The sequence below is a fragment of the Diospyros lotus genome, chromosome 1, assembly GCF_014633365.1.
Source record: "Diospyros lotus cultivar Yz01 chromosome 1, ASM1463336v1, whole genome shotgun sequence".
NCBI lineage: Eukaryota > Viridiplantae > Streptophyta > Magnoliopsida > Ericales > Ebenaceae > Diospyros > Diospyros lotus.
Genome location: NC_068338.1, coordinates 1194801 through 1216067, shown reverse-complemented (window position 1 = coordinate 1216067; position 21267 = coordinate 1194801). Strand labels below are relative to the sequence as shown.

General features: G+C 40.2%; 1 protein-coding gene and 2 long non-coding RNA genes across 3 annotated transcripts; all 3 read left to right on the top strand.

Moving 5' to 3' along the window:
- Positions 1-347: 347 nt before the first annotated feature.
- LOC127798499 (uncharacterized) lies at positions 348-1485 on the top strand. Its single transcript, XR_008022405.1, has 3 exons — positions 348-987; positions 1066-1153; positions 1448-1485. It is a non-coding gene; the product is annotated as an uncharacterized LOC127798499 (long non-coding RNA).
- A 2259-nt stretch (positions 1486-3744) lies between these two features.
- LOC127808617 (uncharacterized) lies at positions 3745-5400 on the top strand. The gene is made up of 2 exons (XM_052347190.1): positions 3745-4620; positions 4684-5400. The coding sequence occupies exons 1-2, from the start codon at positions 3745-3747 to the stop codon at positions 5398-5400; spliced, it is 1593 nt and encodes a 530-aa protein (XP_052203150.1).
- Positions 5401-8694: 3294 nt separating this feature from the next.
- On the top strand, positions 8695-9967 carry LOC127798496 (uncharacterized). Its single transcript, XR_008022404.1, has 3 exons — positions 8695-9339; positions 9418-9505; positions 9800-9967. It is a non-coding gene; the product is annotated as an uncharacterized LOC127798496 (long non-coding RNA).
- Positions 9968-21267: the final 11300 nt, after the last annotated feature.

Genomic DNA, 21267 nt, shown 5'->3' with positions numbered 1-21267 from the left:
AAATATTGGATGTCTTGTGAGGGGCAAAATGGTAATTTGGAATTTCATCCCAAAGGAAGATAAATTATTTTTGGAGAAATTATTTATATTGGAGAATAAATGTTGGAGAATTTAATTCTTGATTAAGTGCATGGATAATTAGGAATTAAATTGGAAAACCAAGTATGGCTAGATTGGTGACACTTGGCAAGTTCTTATGGAAGAGATTTAATTTAATTTGGAGAATAAAGATTTATTTAATTGAGAGAATTTGGTGACACATGGCATGATCTTGTGAACCAAGAGGGATATTTAATAAATGAAAAAGGAAAAAAGAAATTAGTCTCTCAAGCATTAATGAGAGCCATGATGGAGAAAATTAAAAAGAAAATCAATAATAAAAAGAAATTTGTCAAGCATTAATGTTGGAAAATGGTGGATTTAAATAAATGCTAAAGAAATTAGATTATGTCTTTCAAGAGCTTTTAAATTTAAATCAAAAAGAAATTATTTAAGTCTCCATTAAATGCTTGAAAAGTTGTGGATTTAAATTAAATGCAAATTTGGGAAATTAGTCAATCTTGGAAATTAGTCATGATTTAATTAAATGAAAAATGGGGAATTATGGAAAATTGGGATTGATCCAAGGGAGGAGATTTAGTCTCCAAAGAGAGATCAATGGAGGAGATTTAACAAGATAAGTCTCTTGGATTTGTGTTTCCTTTGTATCTAGGCAAGAGTTCTCCTAAAATCAAGGGTTAGGATTTAACTTGGGAGAAGCACAAGGATTGTGCTAATGTTCAAAGGTAGAGATTAGGTCTCTTGAAATAAGAAAAAAATCAATGGCTAGGATGTGATCTTGAGAATTGGCATGGATTAAGAAGAAAACTCTATAAATGGGAAGTGAGAAATTAGTTCCAAGCTTTTTCCCATTTGTGAAGTAGAGAAGCAAGAAGGCAAGTAAGAAGGCAAGGAAGTCTAGAGAAGGAAGAGAAAGTCTAGCAAAAGGTAATCTAGTTTTCTCTTTTGTTATAGTTTAAGGCATGTGTTTAAGAGCTAAAGTCTCTTTTATTATTTTTCTTTAAGGGTGAGTATTAGCTTGTGGAGGTGTTGAAGCTTCAAAGTCTAAGAGGGATTCTTGGCTTGTGAGAGTGTAAAGCTTCAAGGAAACAAGGTAAGGGATAGCCCCAAGTGGAGGGGTTTTGCTTGCATTTGTACATGTATGAATGAGTTGCATGTGATGGTTCTTTGCATGTTTTGTGCCCAAGTGTACCTATGGCCATAAGGAGGACTTGTGAGGGGAGTGAGGGGTTGGTTGGTGCCTTAACCTAAGTGGTTATGAAGGCATGGAGAACTACCCTTGATATGCATTGCATTGCATTACATGTTATGTTTCTCATACTTCATTTACATTTGCATAGCACCCTTACTGAGCATTGGCTCATAAGATCCTTTGACCTCAATGTAGGTGGAGAAACATCCAAGGGAAAGGGAGTTTTGCAAGGGTGAAGGTATTGAATCAAAGAGGAAAACTATGTGTAATGGTTATGTAGTTTGTATTTTTGTGTTGTATTATTTTGTTAAACTTGGATTGTATGTAAATGTGGTTAAAAGGGGGTAAACTTGAGTGTTTTGGAAGCCCCTTGATATGGAAATGTATTCTGGAAATTATGGTTTTATTTTTAAAAAAAAATATTTTTTTGGGAAAAAAAAAAATGGCCAGGCAGTGAGCTGGCCGGCCAAGGCGCGCCTGGGCGCGCTGGCGCGGCCGCGCGCGGGGCAGGCGCGGCCTGCGCGGCCAGCGCGCGCGGGGGGGGCGCGACTGCTGCTGCGCGCCCCCCCCTGTGGCTGCTGTGAAGTTCTTTTTTGTTTATTTTTTTTATATTTTTTGTGTTATTTAATTATTTCTGATAAATTGTGAAATTTTGAAATAATTTAAATAAATAAATAATTAAATGAGTATTTAGCCTCTAAATTAATTTTCTTAAATTAATGTAAATTTGAGGCAATTGTAGGAAAAATTTCTATATTTTGGGAAATTAAATAATGAGCTATTTTCCTTAAATTTTGAAATTGGATGAGGATGCTTGAGAATTGTATTTCAAAAATTATTTTCCTAATGATTGGAAAATTATGGAAATTTTGAAATAAATTAAAGGGAAAAATTAATGGAGCTTTAATGAGGAAAATTTTATTTAGATTTTTCTAAAGGAAGATTAATCCAAATATTTTCTAAAGGAATTGGAAATGAAATAAATGGGTTAATGGTTGGGGCAAAGATAAGAAAAACCTATTTTCTTATAATTAAGGCGTTATGACATAAATTATTTTAAGCTAGAGAGTTAGCTTAAATTCCTTTTCGATCCTGGTAAGTCACCCTTAGCCCTTCATTAAAGAGCTCAGGAAGGGGTGACGATTGCGAGGTTTCGGGTTTAATAGGTCGATCGATAATTCCCGGACCCTCGAGCGGAGCGAAGAGAGGGCAAAGCCTAGTTCCCACCTAGGTCGTTTCCAGTTGAAACGTAGCCGTCTCTTCATCTTTGCCCTAGCTTGTGAATAGTAAGTTGGCTATTCGTGAGTAACACCCGTAGGTGGGAGCGGGGCGTTACAGTATGGTATCAGAGCGTGATTCTAGTTTGAGATAGGATTTTCATGATTGTTGGGCATCATAGTTATGATGATATGATTGCTGTGGTGGTGATGTCTTTGGGTTGATACCTATGGTGTGGTGTTTTGTGCGTAGGTATGGAGAGACGAACCCCATTTCGTTCAGTGTGGCTAGTGCGAGACTACATCCGGAGGCTGAAGGCCCAGTGGACTTTAGCCATATCGGTGATGCGACCCGGAGAGTCCATCCAGCGCTACCTTAGCAGGGTGGAGGATGTCATTGCGGAGACCCCAGGCACAGCCTTACCTCCTGGATTGTTGGGTGAAGTGAAGGTGCACTATGTGAAAGAACTACTCCATGGCAAGTGGAGGCGGTACGCAAGAAGGATTGCAAGGCGACCAAGAGTATCCCAAAACTTCACCTTGTTCATTGAGATGATACGGGAGACAGACGCATGGCAGTCTAGAGAAGTCACCAGTGGGCATGCGGGACCAGACGAAGAAAGTGTGGGAAGCAATGAGACTATAGATGATTCAGAGGAAGACCTTAACAGGGAGGTAGACTCTCCCGAAGCCCCTTATGAGGACCCCTCGGAGGAGTCCGAGTCCCTGATTGGCATCTACTATAGCGACCTGGTTAGCCTAAAGCTTCGAGACGGGGTGATCCCAGGTAGGCCTCAAGGTAGCTATGTGGTTGATGGGCCTAGTGGCGAGGGTCATGATGTGGAGGCCATGGGTAGGGCTAAGTCATGCTAGGTGACTAGTGAGCTCTGGGGGTTGAATTTGTGGGGCTAATGGGGGAAAACTTGACGTATTTTGTTTTGTGTGGCTTTGGTTCATGATGACTATAAGCTTTTCCTCCTTTTGAATCATTTTGTAATGGGAAGCTCTTTGTAAGCCTATGTCTTGTTTATGCAAATAAATAAGCTATGTTGGAAACATCATCTTGTATGGCATTGCTCGGAACTTGTGTTATGTATGTATGTGTGGCTGTGGTGTAGTAGAAAAATGAATGTCGCTTGTGCCATTGTGCAGATGAGCCGTGAAGAATGACTTTGTAGGAGAAGGGGCCAGGCCCAGTCGTCGTCTCAAGACTTCCCAGAAGGAAGTGGCTCGGAAAGGCCAAGTGGTGATAGGTCGTTCGAAAGATTCGTCGAAATGATAATGAGTTCAATGAACAGACCAGAAACCCCTACTACAAATTGGCTGAAGATGTTTCGAGATTTACATCCGCCAAGCTTTAAGGGAGACCCAGAAATGGACCCAAGTGTAGGAGAATATTGGATGGAGCAAACTGAAAAATTATTGGAACACTTGGAGTGCCCCGAAGACCACTGGGTAAGGTGCGCTACATTTATGTTAGAGGAAGAAGCGGCTATCTGGTGGAAGTCGATGTCAGGAGTCCTAAGGACTCGAAATACCATCCAAGAAAACAAGGAGGTGCGAGTGACACCTATTACCTGGGAACAATTCAAGATTGCATTCAATGATAAGTACTTTCCTGAGTACTGGAGAGAGGTGAAGAAACAAGAGTTTTTGATGCTGACCCAATCGGAGGATATGTCCGTAGTGCAGTACGAGGCCAAGTTTTCCAAGCTGATAAAGTATGTACCTATGTACACTACGGATGAATTTGAGAAGGCCCAGAAGTTCTTTCAAGGACTTAGAAAGGAAGTGAAGCAAGTACTGTATGCGTGGAACATCCGTACTTTTGATGATGCAGTTGAGAAGGCTATTACTGTTGAGCGAAACATGATGGCTCAGGGAGAGCTGAAACTCCGAAGTGATGTGAAAAAGGAGGTGGAAAGTAAAGACAAATCAACAAACCCTCCAGTAGCACAATTCAAGAAGCCTGAAGGAGCCAAATTTAAGAGGGAAAGATATTGCAAGAAGTGCCAAAGGAGGCATGCTAACAACAAGTGTGGGACCAAAAGCAAAGGAGCGGGTTGCTTTGTGTGTGGAGAAGTTGGACATTTAGCAAGAGACTGCCCTTCGAGGAAGACATTGAAGATCGAGGAAGGGGCCAAAAGGGAAGTAACATGCTTCGCTTGCAAGCAACGGGGATACTATTCATGGAACTGCCCCCAATGAGACAAGGCTGACCCAAGGAAGAAGCCAGAGGGAAAACCAGGCCCACAACTAGCACGAGTATTTCAGCTAACAAAGGCGGAGGCTGATACTGACCCGAGCGTTGTGGAAGGTACGCTCTTCATCAATACTACTCCTGTACATGCATTGGTGGACCCTGGTGCCACCCATTCATTCATAGCAAATGAGTCTGCTAGGAGTTTGGGTCTTGCACCCTCAATAATAGGGCATGGAGTTAGAATTCAATCTCCAATCGGGGAGACTATGGAGACTAATCTAATGGTCCGAGATTGTGATGTGGATGTTGAGGATGAGAAATTTAAGATAGATCTTATACTTATGGAGATGCATGACTTCGATGTCATCCTAGGCATGGATTTCCTTTCTCGGTATTGCGCCAGTATGGACTGTTTGAAAAAGACAGTAGAATTGGGATGTCCGGGGGGAAAAGTAGTGAAGTTTAAAGGACCACGGTTTGGTAGGCCGTTAAAATTTGTATCGACCTTGAAGGCTTGCAAATGGTTGGAAAACGGAGCATATGGATTTATAGCTCACGTTATGGTCGTAGACAATAAATCAGAAATGAAGCCAGAAGAGGTAGAAGTAGTGAGGGAGTTCTTGGATGTTTTTCCAAAGGACTTGACAGAGCTACCTCCTGATCGAGAGGTAGAGTTTGCCATTGAACTGTTGCCGGGAACAACACCAATTTCTATACCCACTTATTGAATGGCCTCGGCTGAGTTGAAGGAGCTTAAGGTGCAACTTCAAGATTTGGTGGATAAGGGATTTATTCGACCAAGTATTTCCCCATGGGGAGCTCCAGTGTTGTTTGTAAAGAAGAAAGATGGCAGCTTACGATTGTGCATCGATTTTCGAGCACTCAATAAGGTGACTGTGAAAAATAAGTACCCATTGCTTAGAATTGGAGAGTTATTTGATCAATTGAAAGGTGCAAGAATATTTTCAAAAATTGATCTGCGCTCGGGGTACTACCAACTGAAAGTTAGAAATGAGGATATACCCAAGACGGCATTTCGGTGTCGATACGGACACTTCAAATTTTTGGTGATGCCATTCGGGTTAACCAATGCCCCTGCAACTTTTATGGATCTCATGAATAGAGTGTTTAAACCATTTCTAGACCAGTTTGTGATCGTCTTTATTGATGATATCTTGGTGTACTCAGCTAGTGAGGCAGAGCACCGTGAACATTTGAGGTTGGTGCTAGAAAGGTTGCGTAGCGAAAGGCTATATGCCAAATTTTCCAAATGCAGCTTTTGGCTAAGGGAGGTGGCGTTTCTTGGCCATGTAATTTCAAGTGACGGTGTATCAGTGGATCCATCCAAGATAGAGGCCGTTAAAAATTGGCACCGACCGAGTTCAGTGTTCGAGGTAAGAAGTTTTCTGGGGTTAGCTGGATACTATCGACAATTCGTTGAAGGATTTTCAAAAATTGCTTTGCCTCTGACACGTTTGACTCAGAAGAATGTGAGGTTCATATGGGATGACAAGTGTGAACGAAGTTTTGAGGAACTTAAGAAACGGTTGACCACAGCGCCGATTTTGACCCTACCTGAAGGTTCTGGAGGATTCGTGGTCTACAGTGATGCTTCAGGATCGGGATTAGGCTGCGTGCTGATGCAGCATGGTAAGGTGATTGCTTATGGGTCGCGTCAATTACGACCTCATGAGAAGAACTACCCAGTCCACGATTTGGAATTGGCTGCTGTTATCCACGCCCTGAAGATTTGGCGACATTATCTCTACGGTGAGAAGTTTGAGATCTACACCGATCATAAAAGCCTAAAGTATATCTTTTCCCAAAAGGAGCTGAATATGAGACAACGTCGATGGATGGAGTTCTTGAAGGACTACGACTGCACCATCCATTATCATCCGGGGTGGGCGAATGTTGTGGCGGATGCCCTTAGTCGTAGGGATCTTGCTGTCGCGGCCGGGATGATGATGCGGGAATGGCAGCTGATAGAGTTGTTCAGTAGCCTAACGGTGGGTGTAGCGCCTGGGAACGGTATATCCATGGTGGCTAGTCTGCGAATTCAGCCAGGTTGGTGGGAGGAGATACGTCAGGCTACCGGGGAAGATCGGAGGCTTCGCCAATGGGTGGATGAGAAAGGTGAGCCGGTGAAAACAGATTTTGAGTTCAGAGATGGAATCATGAGGATGAACGGGCGAATTTATATTCCCAGTAATGGAGAATTAAGGCAAAAGATTTTAGATGAAGCTCATCGATCAAAGTACACGGTACATCCAGGGGCGACCAAGATGTATAAAGACTTGAGAGAAGTTTATTGGTGGCCTGGAATGAAGCGAAGTGTGGCTCAGTATGTAGCCAAGTGTGATGCATGCCAGCGTATTAAGATCGAGCATCAGCGGCCGGCAGGATTGTTGCGACCGTTAGAGATACCAGAATGGAAGTGGGAGCACATTTCCATGGACTTCATTGTGGGATTGCCCAAGACAGGAAGGAAGAAAGACTCGATATGGGTGGTGGTCGACAGGCTAACAAAGTCGGCTCATTTCATACCTGTTCGGACTACTCAAGGTGTGGAAGAGCTGTCACGGATTTATGTTCAGGAAATCGTGCGGCTGCATGGAACCCCAGTCAGCATTGTGTCTGATAGAGATTCAAAATTTTTATCAAGATTTTGGACGTGTTTGCAAGAAGAATTGGGAACAAGGTTGAATTTTAGTACTGCATATCACCCCCAAACAGACGGCCAGACTGAGAGGGTGAACCAGGTTTTGGAAGACATGCTACGGGCATGTGTACTGGAATTTGGAGGAAATTGGGATGAGTACTTGCCGTTGGTGGAATTCTCATATAATAACGGCTATCAGAGTAGCATCGGCATGGCACCGTATGAAGCTTTGTATGGTAGGCGTTGTCGATCGCCTTCGTGTTGGCTTGAGGTGGGTGAAAAGCAGTTGGCCAAGACTGAATTAGTACAGCAAGCCTCTAAGAAGATTGATGTGGCAAGAAAGTGTATGAAGATTGCTCAAGATCGCCAAAAGTACTATGCGGATCACCGTGCGCGAGATTTGGAATTTCAAGAAGGGGATAGGGTATTTCTTCGGATCTCACCCCAAAGACCGTCAATGAGAAATCGGAAGCAAGGGAAGCTTAGTCCGAGGTTTATGGGACCGTATAGGATCATTGGGCGAGTAGGTCCTTTGGCCTATCGGTTGGCCTTGTCCAACGAATTAGCGGGATTTCATGACGTGTTCCATGTGTCTCAATTGCGAAAGTTCATACCGGATCCAAGAATGGAAGTTCCAGAGGAAGAGGTTGAGGTTCGTCAAAACCTAACCTATATTGAAAGGCCAGTAAAAATCTTGGACCGCAAGGAAAAGAAATTGAGAAGCAAATCAATTCCATTAGTTAAAGTTCAGTGGAACCATCACTCTGATCGGGAAGCAACATGGGAGCTAGAAGAGGATCTAAAGCGTTAATTTCCCGAATTATTTGTTGATGTAATGGAAGAGTAGCTTTGATGTATTAATACGTTGCATTAATGGAAATGAAATTTCGAGGACAAAATTCTTTTAAGAGAGGTGGATTGTAATACCCTTAAAGAGTCATGATAATTTTTGTCATTTAAGAGAATTTTAGTCTATGAAAAATTCCAAAATTGCCCTTGAATTAAAGAAAATGCCATGAAATATTGGATGTCTTGTGAGGGGCAAAATGGTAATTTGGAATTTCATCCCAAAGGAAGATAAATTATTTTTGGAGAAATTATTTATATTGGAGAATAAATGTTGGAGAATTTAATTCTTGATTAAGTGCATGGATAATTAGGAATTAAATTGGAAAACCAAGTATGGCTAGATTGGTGACACTTGGCAAGTTCTTATGGAAGAGATTTAATTTAATTTGGAGAATAAAGATTTATTTAATTGAGAGAATTTGGTGACACATGGCATGATCTTGTGAACCAAGAGGGATATTTAATAAATGAAAAAGGAAAAAAGAAATTAGTCTCTCAAGCATTAATGAGAGCCATGATGGAGAAAATTAAAAAGAAAATCAATAATAAAAAGAAATTTGTCAAGCATTAATGTTGGAAAATGGTGGATTTAAATAAATGCTAAAGAAATTAGATTATGTCTTTCAAGAGCTTTTAAATTTAAATCAAAAAGAAATTATTTAAGTCTCCATTAAATGCTTGAAAAGTTGTGGATTTAAATTAAATGCAAATTTGGGAAATTAGTCAATCTTGGAAATTAGTCATGATTTAATTAAATGAAAAATGGGGAATTATGGAAAATTGGGATTGATCCAAGGGAGGAGATTTAGTCTCCAAAGAGAGATCAATGGAGGAGATTTAACAAGATAAGTCTCTTGGATTTGTGTTTCCTTTGTATCTAGGCAAGAGTTCTCCTAAAATCAAGGGTTAGGATTTAACTTGGGAGAAGCACAAGGATTGTGCTAATGTTCAAAGGTAGAGATTAGGTCTCTTGAAATAAGAAAAAAATCAATGGCTAGGATGTGATCTTGAGAATTGGCATGGATTAAGAAGAAAACTCTATAAATGGGAAGTGAGAAATTAGTTCCAAGCTTTTTCCCATTTGTGAAGTAGAGAAGCAAGAAGGCAAGTAAGAAGGCAAGGAAGTCTAGAGAAGGAAGAGAAAGTCTAGCAAAAGGTAATCTAGTTTTCTCTTTTGTTATAGTTTAAGGCATGTGTTTAAGAGCTAAAGTCTCTTTTATTATTTTTCTTTAAGGGTGAGTATTAGCTTGTGGAGGTGTTGAAGCTTCAAAGTCTAAGAGGGATTCTTGGCTTGTGAGAGTGTAAAGCTTCAAGGAAACAAGGTAAGGGATAGCCCCAAGTGGAGGGGTTTTGCTTGCATTTGTACATGTATGAATGAGTTGCATGTGATGGTTCTTTGCATGTTTTGTGCCCAAGTGTACCTATGGCCATAAGGAGGACTTGTGAGGGGAGTGAGGGGTTGGTTGGTGCCTTAACCTAAGTGGTTATGAAGGCATGGAGAACTACCCTTGATATGCATTGCATTGCATTACATGTTATGTTTCTCATACTTCATTTACATTTGCATAGCACCCTTACTGAGCATTGGCTCATAAGATCCTTTGACCTCAATGTAGGTGGAGAAACATCCAAGGGAAAGGGAGTTTTGCAAGGGTGAAGGTATTGAATCAAAGAGGAAAACTATGTGTAATGGTTATGTAGTTTGTATTTTTGTGTTGTATTATTTTGTTAAACTTGGATTGTATGTAAATGTGGTTAAAAGGGGGTAAACTTGAGTGTTTTGGAAGCCCCTTGATATGGAAATGTATTCTGGAAATTATGGTTTTATTTTAAAAAAAAAAAATATTTTTTTGGGAAAAAAAAAAAATGGCCAGGCAGTGAGCTGGCCGGCCAAGGCGCGCCTGGGCGCGCTGGCGCGGCCGCGCGCGGCCGGCCAGTGCGCGCGCGGCCTGCGCGCGCGCGGGGCAGGCGCGGCCCGCGCGGCCCACGCGCGCGCGGCCTGCGCGGCCAGCGCGCGCGCTGGGGGGCGCGGCTGCTGCTGCGCGCCCCCCCCCCCCCCCCTGTGGCTGCTGTGAAGTTCTTTTTTGTTTATTTTTTTTATATTTTTTGTGTTATTTAATTATTTCTGATAAATTGTGAAATTTTGAAATAATTTAAATAAATAAATAATTAAATGAGTATTTAGCCTCTAAATTAATTTTCTTAAATTAATGTAAATTTGAGGCAATTGTAGGAAAAATTTCTATATTTTGGGAAATTAAATAATGAGCTATTTTCCTTAAATTTTGAAATTGGATGAGGATGCTTGAGAATTGTATTTCAAAAATTATTTTCCTAATGATTGGAAAATTATGGAAATTTTGAAATAAATTAAAGGGAAAAATTAATGGAGCTTTAATGAGGAAAATTTTATTTAGATTTTTCTAAAGGAAGATTAATCCAAATATTTTCTAAAGGAATTGGAAATGAAATAAATGGGTTAATGGTTGGGGCAAAGATAAGAAAAACCTATTTTCTTATAATTAAGGCGTTATGCCATAAATTATTTTAAGCTAGAGAGTTAGCTTAAATTCCTTTTTGATCCTGGTAAGTCACCCTTAGCCCTTCATTAAAGAGCTCAGGAAGGGGTGACGATTGCGAGGTTTCGGGTTTAATAGGTCGATCGATAATTCCCGGACCCTCGAGCGGAGCGAAGAGAGGGCAAAGCCTAGTTCCCACCTAGGTCGTTTCCAGTTGAAACGTAGTCGTCTCTTCATCTTTGCCCTAGCTTGTGAATAGTAAGTTGGCTATTCGTGAGTAACACCCGTAGGTGGGAGCGGGGCGTTACACCCGGCTTGGCCTTCCGCACGCCTCGATTGGGCTTCCTCCACTTGGAACTAAAATTCTCGGGCTTCCACATTGCTCACCATGCCCCTGCCCACTAGGCATCCAAAGTTGGCATTTCTTGTGCCCACATAGCCCACGGATGTCCTGTCGCCACAATTCACTACCTTCGGCCCACACACCGTTCATACCCTTCACTAGGTGACCTCCTCGTCTCCCATCAAGGGTTTCACAACCTTAGGCATCATCTCGACCCCAGGCATCATAATGAGGGTCTATTCACCTCTCATCTCCCGATCTTAGGCGTCTCGCCTGACCCCAAGCGTCAATGAGAGTTTTAATTGGCCCCTCATCCATCATTCACATGAACGGTCACTTGGCCTTACATAACTAGGACTTCTAATCCAATGGCTCTCACGCGCATATCAACACATGACCAACTCTTTAATCCCCAATCTGGATTCCCCTAGATTCCAGCTCGACTCACTTGGGACTTCCATCTCGTGCAAACACCCGCTAGGGTCCACTTGCCACACGCCTATCATCCCCACGGATAGACCTCGTCTCATCTAGAAGCCAACTAGGGTCCACTCATACCCTAGGCACATCCCCTCTGAGATCATCATAACAATACGATCACATCGCATCACATTTATCTAGCATCCCGACTCTCCTCAGAGTCCTTTCGGATTTTGGTTGATGTCAAGTCTTTTCCTTGAGCCTCGAGCTAACACCCACTTAGCTCATTTTATCTCAAGCGTACATGCCTTACTACACCACTTCCAAGGGACAACTCTATTCCCTCGAACATGCTCGGCAAATCCCTAACATAGGGACACTCCACTAATCCCCTCCCGGACTAGTCGTGCTTCGGCTTCGTGTCCCTACACGAGCCTCAACACTTCAATCTCAAGGAGTTCCCATCCCTAGAACACTTAATATCACCCAAAATTCCCAAATTCGGGTTTCTTGACATCGACACCCACACTCGGGTTTTCGGTTCCTCATTGCTCAACTCGTATACCTCTCACAGGTATATCTTCTCAATCCAGGGTATTTTCTCATCCCAAGAACAGGAATATCCAAACATGCCATTGCGGGCCTCAATGACTTGACCCAATCCCTTAGGGTCCTCGGTCTATATGTCCAACTTTCAAGGTTATCGGACCAACCGTACATTGAAATCTCAAAATTTCAAATCAATTGTTCTCAACCCCAACTCAGCAGACTCAGCAGTTAAGACATTTCGACTTACATTCAAATCATGCCAGACATCCTCTATTCCAAAACTCTAGCAATTTCTCACATTAATCACTTAATCGACCATATTTAACACTTAAGCACGCTAGCCTTCCTCACTTATATGCTAGCCATGCTCTGATACCAACTGTAACGACCCGCTCCCACTTACGGGCGCCACCGGTAAATAATCGACCAGATTACTCACCCGACAACCACAACTGAAGGGTTGGACTATGTTTCAACAGGAAACGCCCTAGGTGGGAACTAGGCTTCGTCCTTCCCTTCGCTCCACTCAGGAATCGGTCCCAACTCAAATAAGAAAAATCCAGCGGACCAAGACCCGAAACCTGAGTGAGTTTCACCTCTCTTCAGCTCACCCCATAGCAAGCCAGAGGTGACCCAGGCACAAAGCTAGCATACAAACACTTCGCTGAGTATTGGGGATTTATGAGAACATACCTTGCTGATCTTAACTCGGTCCGAAACTTGGCTTTACCAACTGTGCCACATTCAACAAGCAATCTCACAATCATCTATCACACTATGATGATTACACAATTGAATACATTTAAGCTCAAAAACACAGACATTTACTCACAAGGGTATACATACACCACGCCCCCCTGGCTACATACAAGCAATATAAAAAATTACATAACTCGGGCAACACAGCTAGTTGCCACAACAGCCTCCTGGCGCCATCCCTGCTTGTATCCGGACTTGCATCATCTACACATGAGATAAAACCTCATGAGTCATAAAGACTCAGTAAGGGTGCAATGCATGTAAATATGAATATAATCATGTTTATGTATGCCAAATGCATGCAAATGAGGCTAGGTTCACTCATCCTCACAACCCACTAAGGTTTGAGGCATCAACCTATCAGCCCCCACCACACTAGTCCTCCATATGGCCATAGGTCCACTAGGTCTTGCATCACACAAGATATAACCACTACATGCCAATGCAACATAAAAACATTATCAAACACATTTATCAACTTGCAAGGCCACCTCCACATGGGGCCATCCCTTACCTGGCTCGAAGCCTTATCTCTGCCTCGGCGAGAACACCAGCCCGAATCCCAAGCTCTTCTAGGATCACCGCCTCCCCGGTCGAACCTGTTGGAAATGTATGCCCTAAAGACACGTTTTGTTTAATTTATGGTAATGATGTTTCTTTTATTCAGTTTATGGCACATATATTATTTGCATTTAATTGTTGGAAAGGTGTCCATGCCATTAAGTAAGTGATTCATGTGATGGGTCGTTCTTCACAGTTAGGCATGAATCATGGGTACTTAATAAGCAAGAAAATATTACTCTTGATCTTTTGATAGAACTGGGCATTCTATCATGATAAGATCATTGTGCAATAGATCCTAATGGAGGATGGCTTGCCTTAGCCAGTAAACAGTCCGTTTACTCTAATTGTACAAGCGCATTTGGAATGCGTAGAGTGGACCTGTGATAGAAGCTAATGACAAAGTACTAATTATCATGGAGCTAGTCTATCACTGCTACTACGTGGACGAGTACTCTAATACTTGAGTATTAGTTGGTGGTCTAGTGAACCTAGAGCTATATTCTTAGATTCATTATAGGTGAGGTCTATCAAAGATCAATATCCTTTTGAGTTGGGAGTATGGTTTCTAATTAGCTAAGACAGACTAATACAAGATAGTTCTGTGATTCACCCCCTTGTGATTTTCCAAGAATAATCGAATAATCCAGGGCCCTGGGAACGTGACTTAAGAGTGTGTGCTTCTGGGTAGCTCCCAGTGATAAGCAAGTACATTCGAGTAGTCACGGATTATTGGACTAGTGATCTAAGGATGGTAGAAATCATTTAGAAAGGTGTTAGTACATTATTCCTTTCTAAATGATGGGTGTTACGCAGAGGGGTATTTTCGTCATTACACTAATAGGTCAAAGACATGGCATATGCAAAATTATTCGTGGGGTTAGTGTTACCATATGATGATAGTTGGAACACTTAGAATGACAAAATATAGCTACTAGGTAGCAGGGATATTTTGGTCATTTTAGTAGCCGTGAATAATTTGTCTTTTGGTCCCCGGGGTAGCTCGATGTAACTCATGTATTTTTTAATACATTTGGCTTGTTGGATTAATTACATTGAGAGAGAATTATTTTATTCAGAATGGTCCATAATTAATTGGGCTAGAATAAAATAATAGTTCATTAGGGTTTTAATTAATTAATTGGGCTAACCCAATTAGAAAATTAATTAAATGATCTTGGCCCATTAGGGTTTGGCCCACTAGGGTTTTAACCCTAGGGTTCTCCCTATATATTCTCTCATTATTTGTTTTTTCATCCAAGTCCTTTTTCATTCTTCTTCACCGAAGAGAGGCCACGAGTTCGAGTCATATTTCGGAAGATCGAAAGAGAGCCTCGAAGTTCTGATGCGAAGGAGCCGAAGGATAGCAGGACAGCCGTCGTCTCCACCACGCGAAGAAGCTACCGCGCATCCTACCCCTATCGCCCCATTCCGACCGGTAATCTGCCGTAAAAGTAAGTCTCCTAGATTCTAATCAATACGAGGAACGATTTTGATTTTAAACCGCTTCCGTTGCATGCTATGTTTCCTCGTTCATGATCCTTCAGAACCTAGATACAAATACACACAAACCCAACTCTATCAACATCCAGCATTAAACCAATGCCCTCAACTTCGCCACACACACCACCAAAACCATCCATCAACAATTTTCCAAACAACCCCGGCACAGGGTTTAATCCCGCAAATAACTATTTTACATTAACTCGCTTAATGCAATTAATTGGGGAAGAAAATATTAATTTACCTCGACTCATTTGGGGAGAAATTCAGAAACGCCCACACCGACGTTGCTTCACGAGTTGCCATTTGCGCCCAAAAATCTCATTTTTGAGCTTCCGACAAGCTCTTCAAGCCCCAAACTAATTTCCAGAACTTTCCCTCATTTTTCTGGAATTTTCCATATTTTCCATTTTTCTTTTTCTTTTTATTTTTTTTTTCTTTCCTTTCTTCATTCCCGCGCGTGCTGGCCCTGTTCATCATCTTCTTCACCATGCGCGGCCACCCCCCTCGCGCACCAGTTCGGCCAACCACGACGCTAGCCCTCGCTGGCTGCTCCCGCGGCCAGCCCCGTCGCTGTCGGCCGCCACCGAACCCAGCTTCTCCCGCACCTGAGCCGCTGCCAGCGTCGGCCTCCCCTGCGTGCCATGCTTCCATGGCCGACAGCACTTCATCAGGCCGCCCTTGGCATCACTTCAGCAATGGCCGGCCACCATCTCAGGCGCTGCTTCACCTCTACACGTCGTGACTGCCAACGGCCATCTACCTCGCTGTTAGAAGCACCGCCCGACGCTGTAGCCGCCATGCCCGCCTCTGCTAGCCTTCAATCAGCACGCGGCCACCGCCGCTTGGCCCTGCAATCGGCCACATCAGGCCAGCCCTCGGCCATCCTCTCTCGCGATCATCTCTCTCTCACAATCTCTTGATCAGCTTCCTCTCGAACTCATCTCGCTCTCTCAATCGCTCACTCTCCTCTGTTCGGCCATGCTCTCTCTCAGATTTCAAATATTCAGAGAACACATGAGGAAGCTTCAAGGAAGCTTCCTCCCCCTTTACACGCACACACCGAAATATATACATATATAAACATATAATTTACATATGAAACCCCCTTAATTTTTCATAATTTCACTTAAGGAAATATTAATTGCATTTGGGGAAATCTAATAATTATACTTGGACCCTCCTAGTATTTTAATTAATTTCCCACAAGCCACTAAAACATTAATTCTCCAAAATTAATAATTGATTTTTACTTGATAAATCCAATTTCGCCCCTGCACCTGCACGGGACCTTAATTTGACCCAAAAACACTTAAGGGTTGCCTTACTCAGAAAATCGAACCACCCCCAGGGTCCCCTCAGCTTCCAGGAGGTCCTCTCCGACTATTCGGTATTGGCACCCACTCGGGCTTATACAAAATTTATTTCGAAAATTATTCCCGGTCGGACCGCTACCAGCGTCATTAATCTCATCTCGAGACGCTCATCAATCTCTTGCCCTCTTCCCTGGACATCCAAGTCCCGGGGCACTCCCTGCCGCCGACTCGGCAAACCTTAATGATTAATTACTCAAAACCGACTCTTGGGCTTCCCGGACCACACGAAGTCCTGTCCAAAATAATCAAAATTATTTATTTTCAATACCATGTAATACCGGGTATTACAATAGTCGACTATGTGTGTATGCTTTGTCGACTATGCCCAAGCTTCTGTAGACTGTGTTTTGTTCTGTTGACTATTGTACAGGTTTTGTCGACTATGGAATTTCTTTTGTCGACTATTTATGTGTATGATGTTATAAATTTTCTTCATATTTTGGATGTGTCGACTATGTGAAAGTGTTTGTCGACTATCAGTAGATTTGGTTGGACATCTGTCAACTATGCTTACTTATCTGTCGACCATGCCTTAGTTTTATTTGAAAATATAGTCGACTAACCTATTTTATTTGTCGACAGTTTGTTTCTTAGAAATTTGTAACGACTAGTTTTTGGCGCATTTAATGCTCACTCAACTACCACAATGGTTAGATTTTTGTATTTATCTTCCATCAACTATAAATAGGGGTTGAGAGAATCGATTGAAGGCTGTTAGAAAACATTTAATATCTTCAACTACTGAGCATTCAAGTTTACATTGAGCGTTAAATTCTTTTCTCTCCGTATTTATATTTTTGAGGCTTTGTATCTACACTGTTACTTTCATTGTTAGCCTCGATTTTTTCAATTGGTAAGAGCTTGTAACTAAGAGTTGTACTCTTAGATTCTCATTCTCATTTATCTTGTATTTGACCTAGAGTAAGCTAAAGGGCCCATTATATTGGGAGGTTTGTAAGTTTTCCTAGTCACGGACTAGAGGACCTACTCGGGTTGAGTAGGGGGTTGATAGTGGATTTACTTCAAAATCCTTAGTGGGTAGCTAAGGTAGTGGACTAGGCTTGGAAAGCCAAACAACTATAAATCATTATCTCCTGTGCCTTCTGTTTTGTTTGTTCTTGTTAGCATTTTTATCCCTACTTAATTTGTTCTTTCATCTATAAGATTTCATATTCATTTTTCACAAAACGAGATTGTCTTTGCTTAGCGCGCCCCAGCACCCACGCGCCTGCTGCACCTGTGGGCCACCTGGTGGCCCTGCTGCTGCCTTCTTCACTCTTTCCCTTTTTTTTTTTTTCCTCTTGGGCTTCCTAACCCAAAATTTCCAGAATTTCAATACCCACTTTTAACATTCCAAAAAGCTTCATTTCACAAAAAAAAAAAAAATACTCATTACAACCACCCATGGAGCTTATTACAACATGAACCAAATTAACAAAAATAGGCTTTCATAAGCTATACAAAGATCTTGAATCTTCATTCCCATGCATCCACATACTATCCCATCTTTGCCTTGACTTTCCCATGCCTTAACAACCTATATGTGAGGGTAAAAACCTCATGACCTATACGCTCAATAAGGGTGCAATGCCAAGTAAATATGGACATAACAAGAATATATGATGCCAAATGCATGCAAGTGTGGCTAGGTCTCTTTGCCTTCACAACCCACTAAGGTTAGAGGCATCAATCCACCATTCCCACCATGTCCCAATCTACCCTATGGCCATAAGTCTCATGTACATAATAGAACATGCAAAATGCAACATACACATTTATGAATCATACTTAAAACCCATTGCAAGGCCACTTCCCCATGGGGCCATCCCTTACATCTTATCCTTTAAGCATTTCAACATCTTTAACTTTCAAGACTTTCTTGCTTTCCATCCCTCTTGAGACAAAATAGAAATTTTGATCATTGAAGCTTTCTTGAAAACTAGAAAAATAAGGAAACCATTTCTTTTTACTTGAAATTAACCAAATTAATAGCTGACCTCTTGCTCTATCTTTCTTCTTCTTCTTTTTATCTTTCTTTCTTTCTCTCTACAAATGGCCAAAGAAGACAAGTCTTCTTTACACTTGCCTACTTATATTAGCTCTCCCATCTTTCAAGAACCAATTCTAACCTTTGGATCTTTATGGATTTAAGAGAATAAATCCTAGCCCTTCACCAAAAGCACAATCCATGTGCTTTGTAAGAACAAATCTTGGCCATTCACTTTTCTTTAGCCTTTTAATCTCCACCACCCAAAATTATTCTTTAATTTAATTCATTATTATGTTGGCAATCCTTGCCAACTTTCAAGACTAAATGGTGGCCCTTAGATCACTTTCCAAACCCAAGAATAAATCTCATCCATTGAAATTTCATTTCTTTCTCATTTAAATTAATGAGACTATTTTCATCCATCATGCACATATATCTCTTGAAAGACATATTTCAATTTAATTTTTGGGAGACCAATTTCACCATGACACTTGAGAGACAATTATTTTTCATGGGCATTTATTTTATCTCTCCCATTTTCCACCATAAATGCATGACTAATTTCATTTTCTTTTTGTATTTTTCTTTATGCAACATAATGATTACACTCGCATGGACCAAAATGACCCATTTTTCCATTTTCTTTTTGATTTATATAAATCATTCTCCAACTCATAAATCCACATATATATATGCACCTATATTTCAAAATACATAATTTCTCTCAAATTTTCAAGATTTTGCCAAGTGTCACAATTCACCACTTACTTGGCTTTATCTCTTAAATCATGGCCATCCATTTATTTCTCCATAAATGATCACATCACTTATGATGAGGAGTTAATTTTTCTAAATCTTAATAAATTATATCCCTATTTGTTATCTTATATTAATGTTTAATTTGAATAATTATGCATATTATGTACTATTGTCAGGATGATATTAAGAAATTGACATTTGCCGAGTAATTGAAGATGTTAAAGAGTCAATCAGATGACCAACGTTACTACTCAAAATCTAGTGCAATTGGGTCAACTATTCAATGGAGTCCAACCAAGGAAGACCCAAGCATTTTAATTCCAAAGAAGGCCCAAGTATTTTAATTCCGAGGAAGGCCCAAATCCAACATAAAGAAGACCCGAAACCCAACTTTTAAAAATCTATTTTTTTATTTTTATTTTTAAATATTTATTTTATGAGTGTTTTTTTAGGTGTGTATCATTACAACAAAAACAGACATTAATGACCAAAATTTAGCGACGACATTAGTTTTGGTCGTTAATGTAGTACTATTAACGACTAAATATAAATCCCATCGTTATAAGATAACTTTTAACAAGAGGTAAAATAAGTCGTCGTTAATATACCATTTTCCCATCGTTAATGACTAAAATTTTTAATTCGAATCATAAAACAATAAAAATATTTATTAAAATTTAACTAATACTTATATAAGCAATTCTTAATATAATTATATTTTTCTATAAATGCACAAATATAATTATTAAATTATGATAATTGAGCATTAGTTATTTATTGATAATATAATATATTAAAAAAATATGAACATATTAAAAAGAATACAATTTATCAAACTAATTTATTATAATTATTAGATTTATTTATATTATAGTTATATTTTTAAATAAATATTAATTTGATGTAATAATTTAAATTATTTTATCAATTATTATAATCTTAAATTATTTTATTTTTATCAATTAAATAATTATTAATATTAATTTCATAAATTATTTTTCTATAAATGTATAAATATAATTATTAAATTATTATAATTGAACATTATTTATTTAATTTATTGATAATAAAATATATTAAAAATTTATGAACATATTAAAAATAATACAATATATCAAACGAATTTATTATAATTAATAGATTTATTTATAATATAATTTTATTTTTAAATAATTATTAATTTGATGCAATAATTTAACTTATTTTATAAGTTACCATAATGTTAAATTATTTTATTCTTATTAATTAAATAATTATTAATATTATTTTTATAAATTATTTTCATTTTTATTAATTAACAATTAAATATTTTTAAAAAAATCAAAATATTGGCAGACGCTGCCCGCCTTTTCCCCTCCAATTCCTATTCCCAAATTAGAATTCCCCCAAGCCCTAATCCCCCAAATCACAGCCAGACCCTCTATTCTCCCGGCCGCCTCCCTCTGCTGCCTCAACGTTGCTGCCGCTTCCAACTCCATCGCGGCCTCCTCGTTGCCACCTCCAACTCCATCGCCACCGCTAAATCTCCATCTCATAACGACTCATTCATCCACCTTCCTCCTCCACTGGATTCCCGCCAACAACGGACACCCCTAGACCTATGCCTTCGTCTTGCTCAACCCATGCCTCCCCCGATTCACTCCTCTACTTTGGAAGTATGGTACATCTTTCTTCTCTTTTGGTTCATTCGATATTGTCGTGTTTGTGCAATTTGGTTGTCTGATGCTACTGTCTCATTGTTCTTGTTGTTGTTGTCGGTGTAGAGCAGCATATCTTCATGTTTGGGCTAACGGTGGGGCCAATCGCGTCTACGACGAACTGCCCTAGCTTTTGCCTCACAAGGACGCCGTTGATGTTCGAAACAGGTTCTTTTCTTGTTCTGGATGTTTTTGTATATATATTTTGTGTGATATTTCTATACTTGTATATTACCGATTTAGGTTAGTTATATATGTTCCAGTAAATGTGCCCATCTGTTTGCAGAAGGGCAGCATCCAGTGTTTTATGCTACAGGTCCACCACCTGATTCATTTAGAGCCATGCCTTTTATGCCGCCAATATCACCCCCTGCAATGTTTTTCCCTATCCCAGACCCATAGTTGCCTATTAAAATATTGAATCTGATCGGTTATTATTTTAGGTATCTTATTAATGGCTTTCATTACTTTTCATTGGTAATCATTGCTAATTTGCTAGTTAATTATTTTTAGTTAGGAATTGAACGATCTATGCCTCTTATCTATTCCTTGCAGTAATGAGAATTTAATTAAAGATACATGTGGTAGAAGATGGATGACTAAGGTTG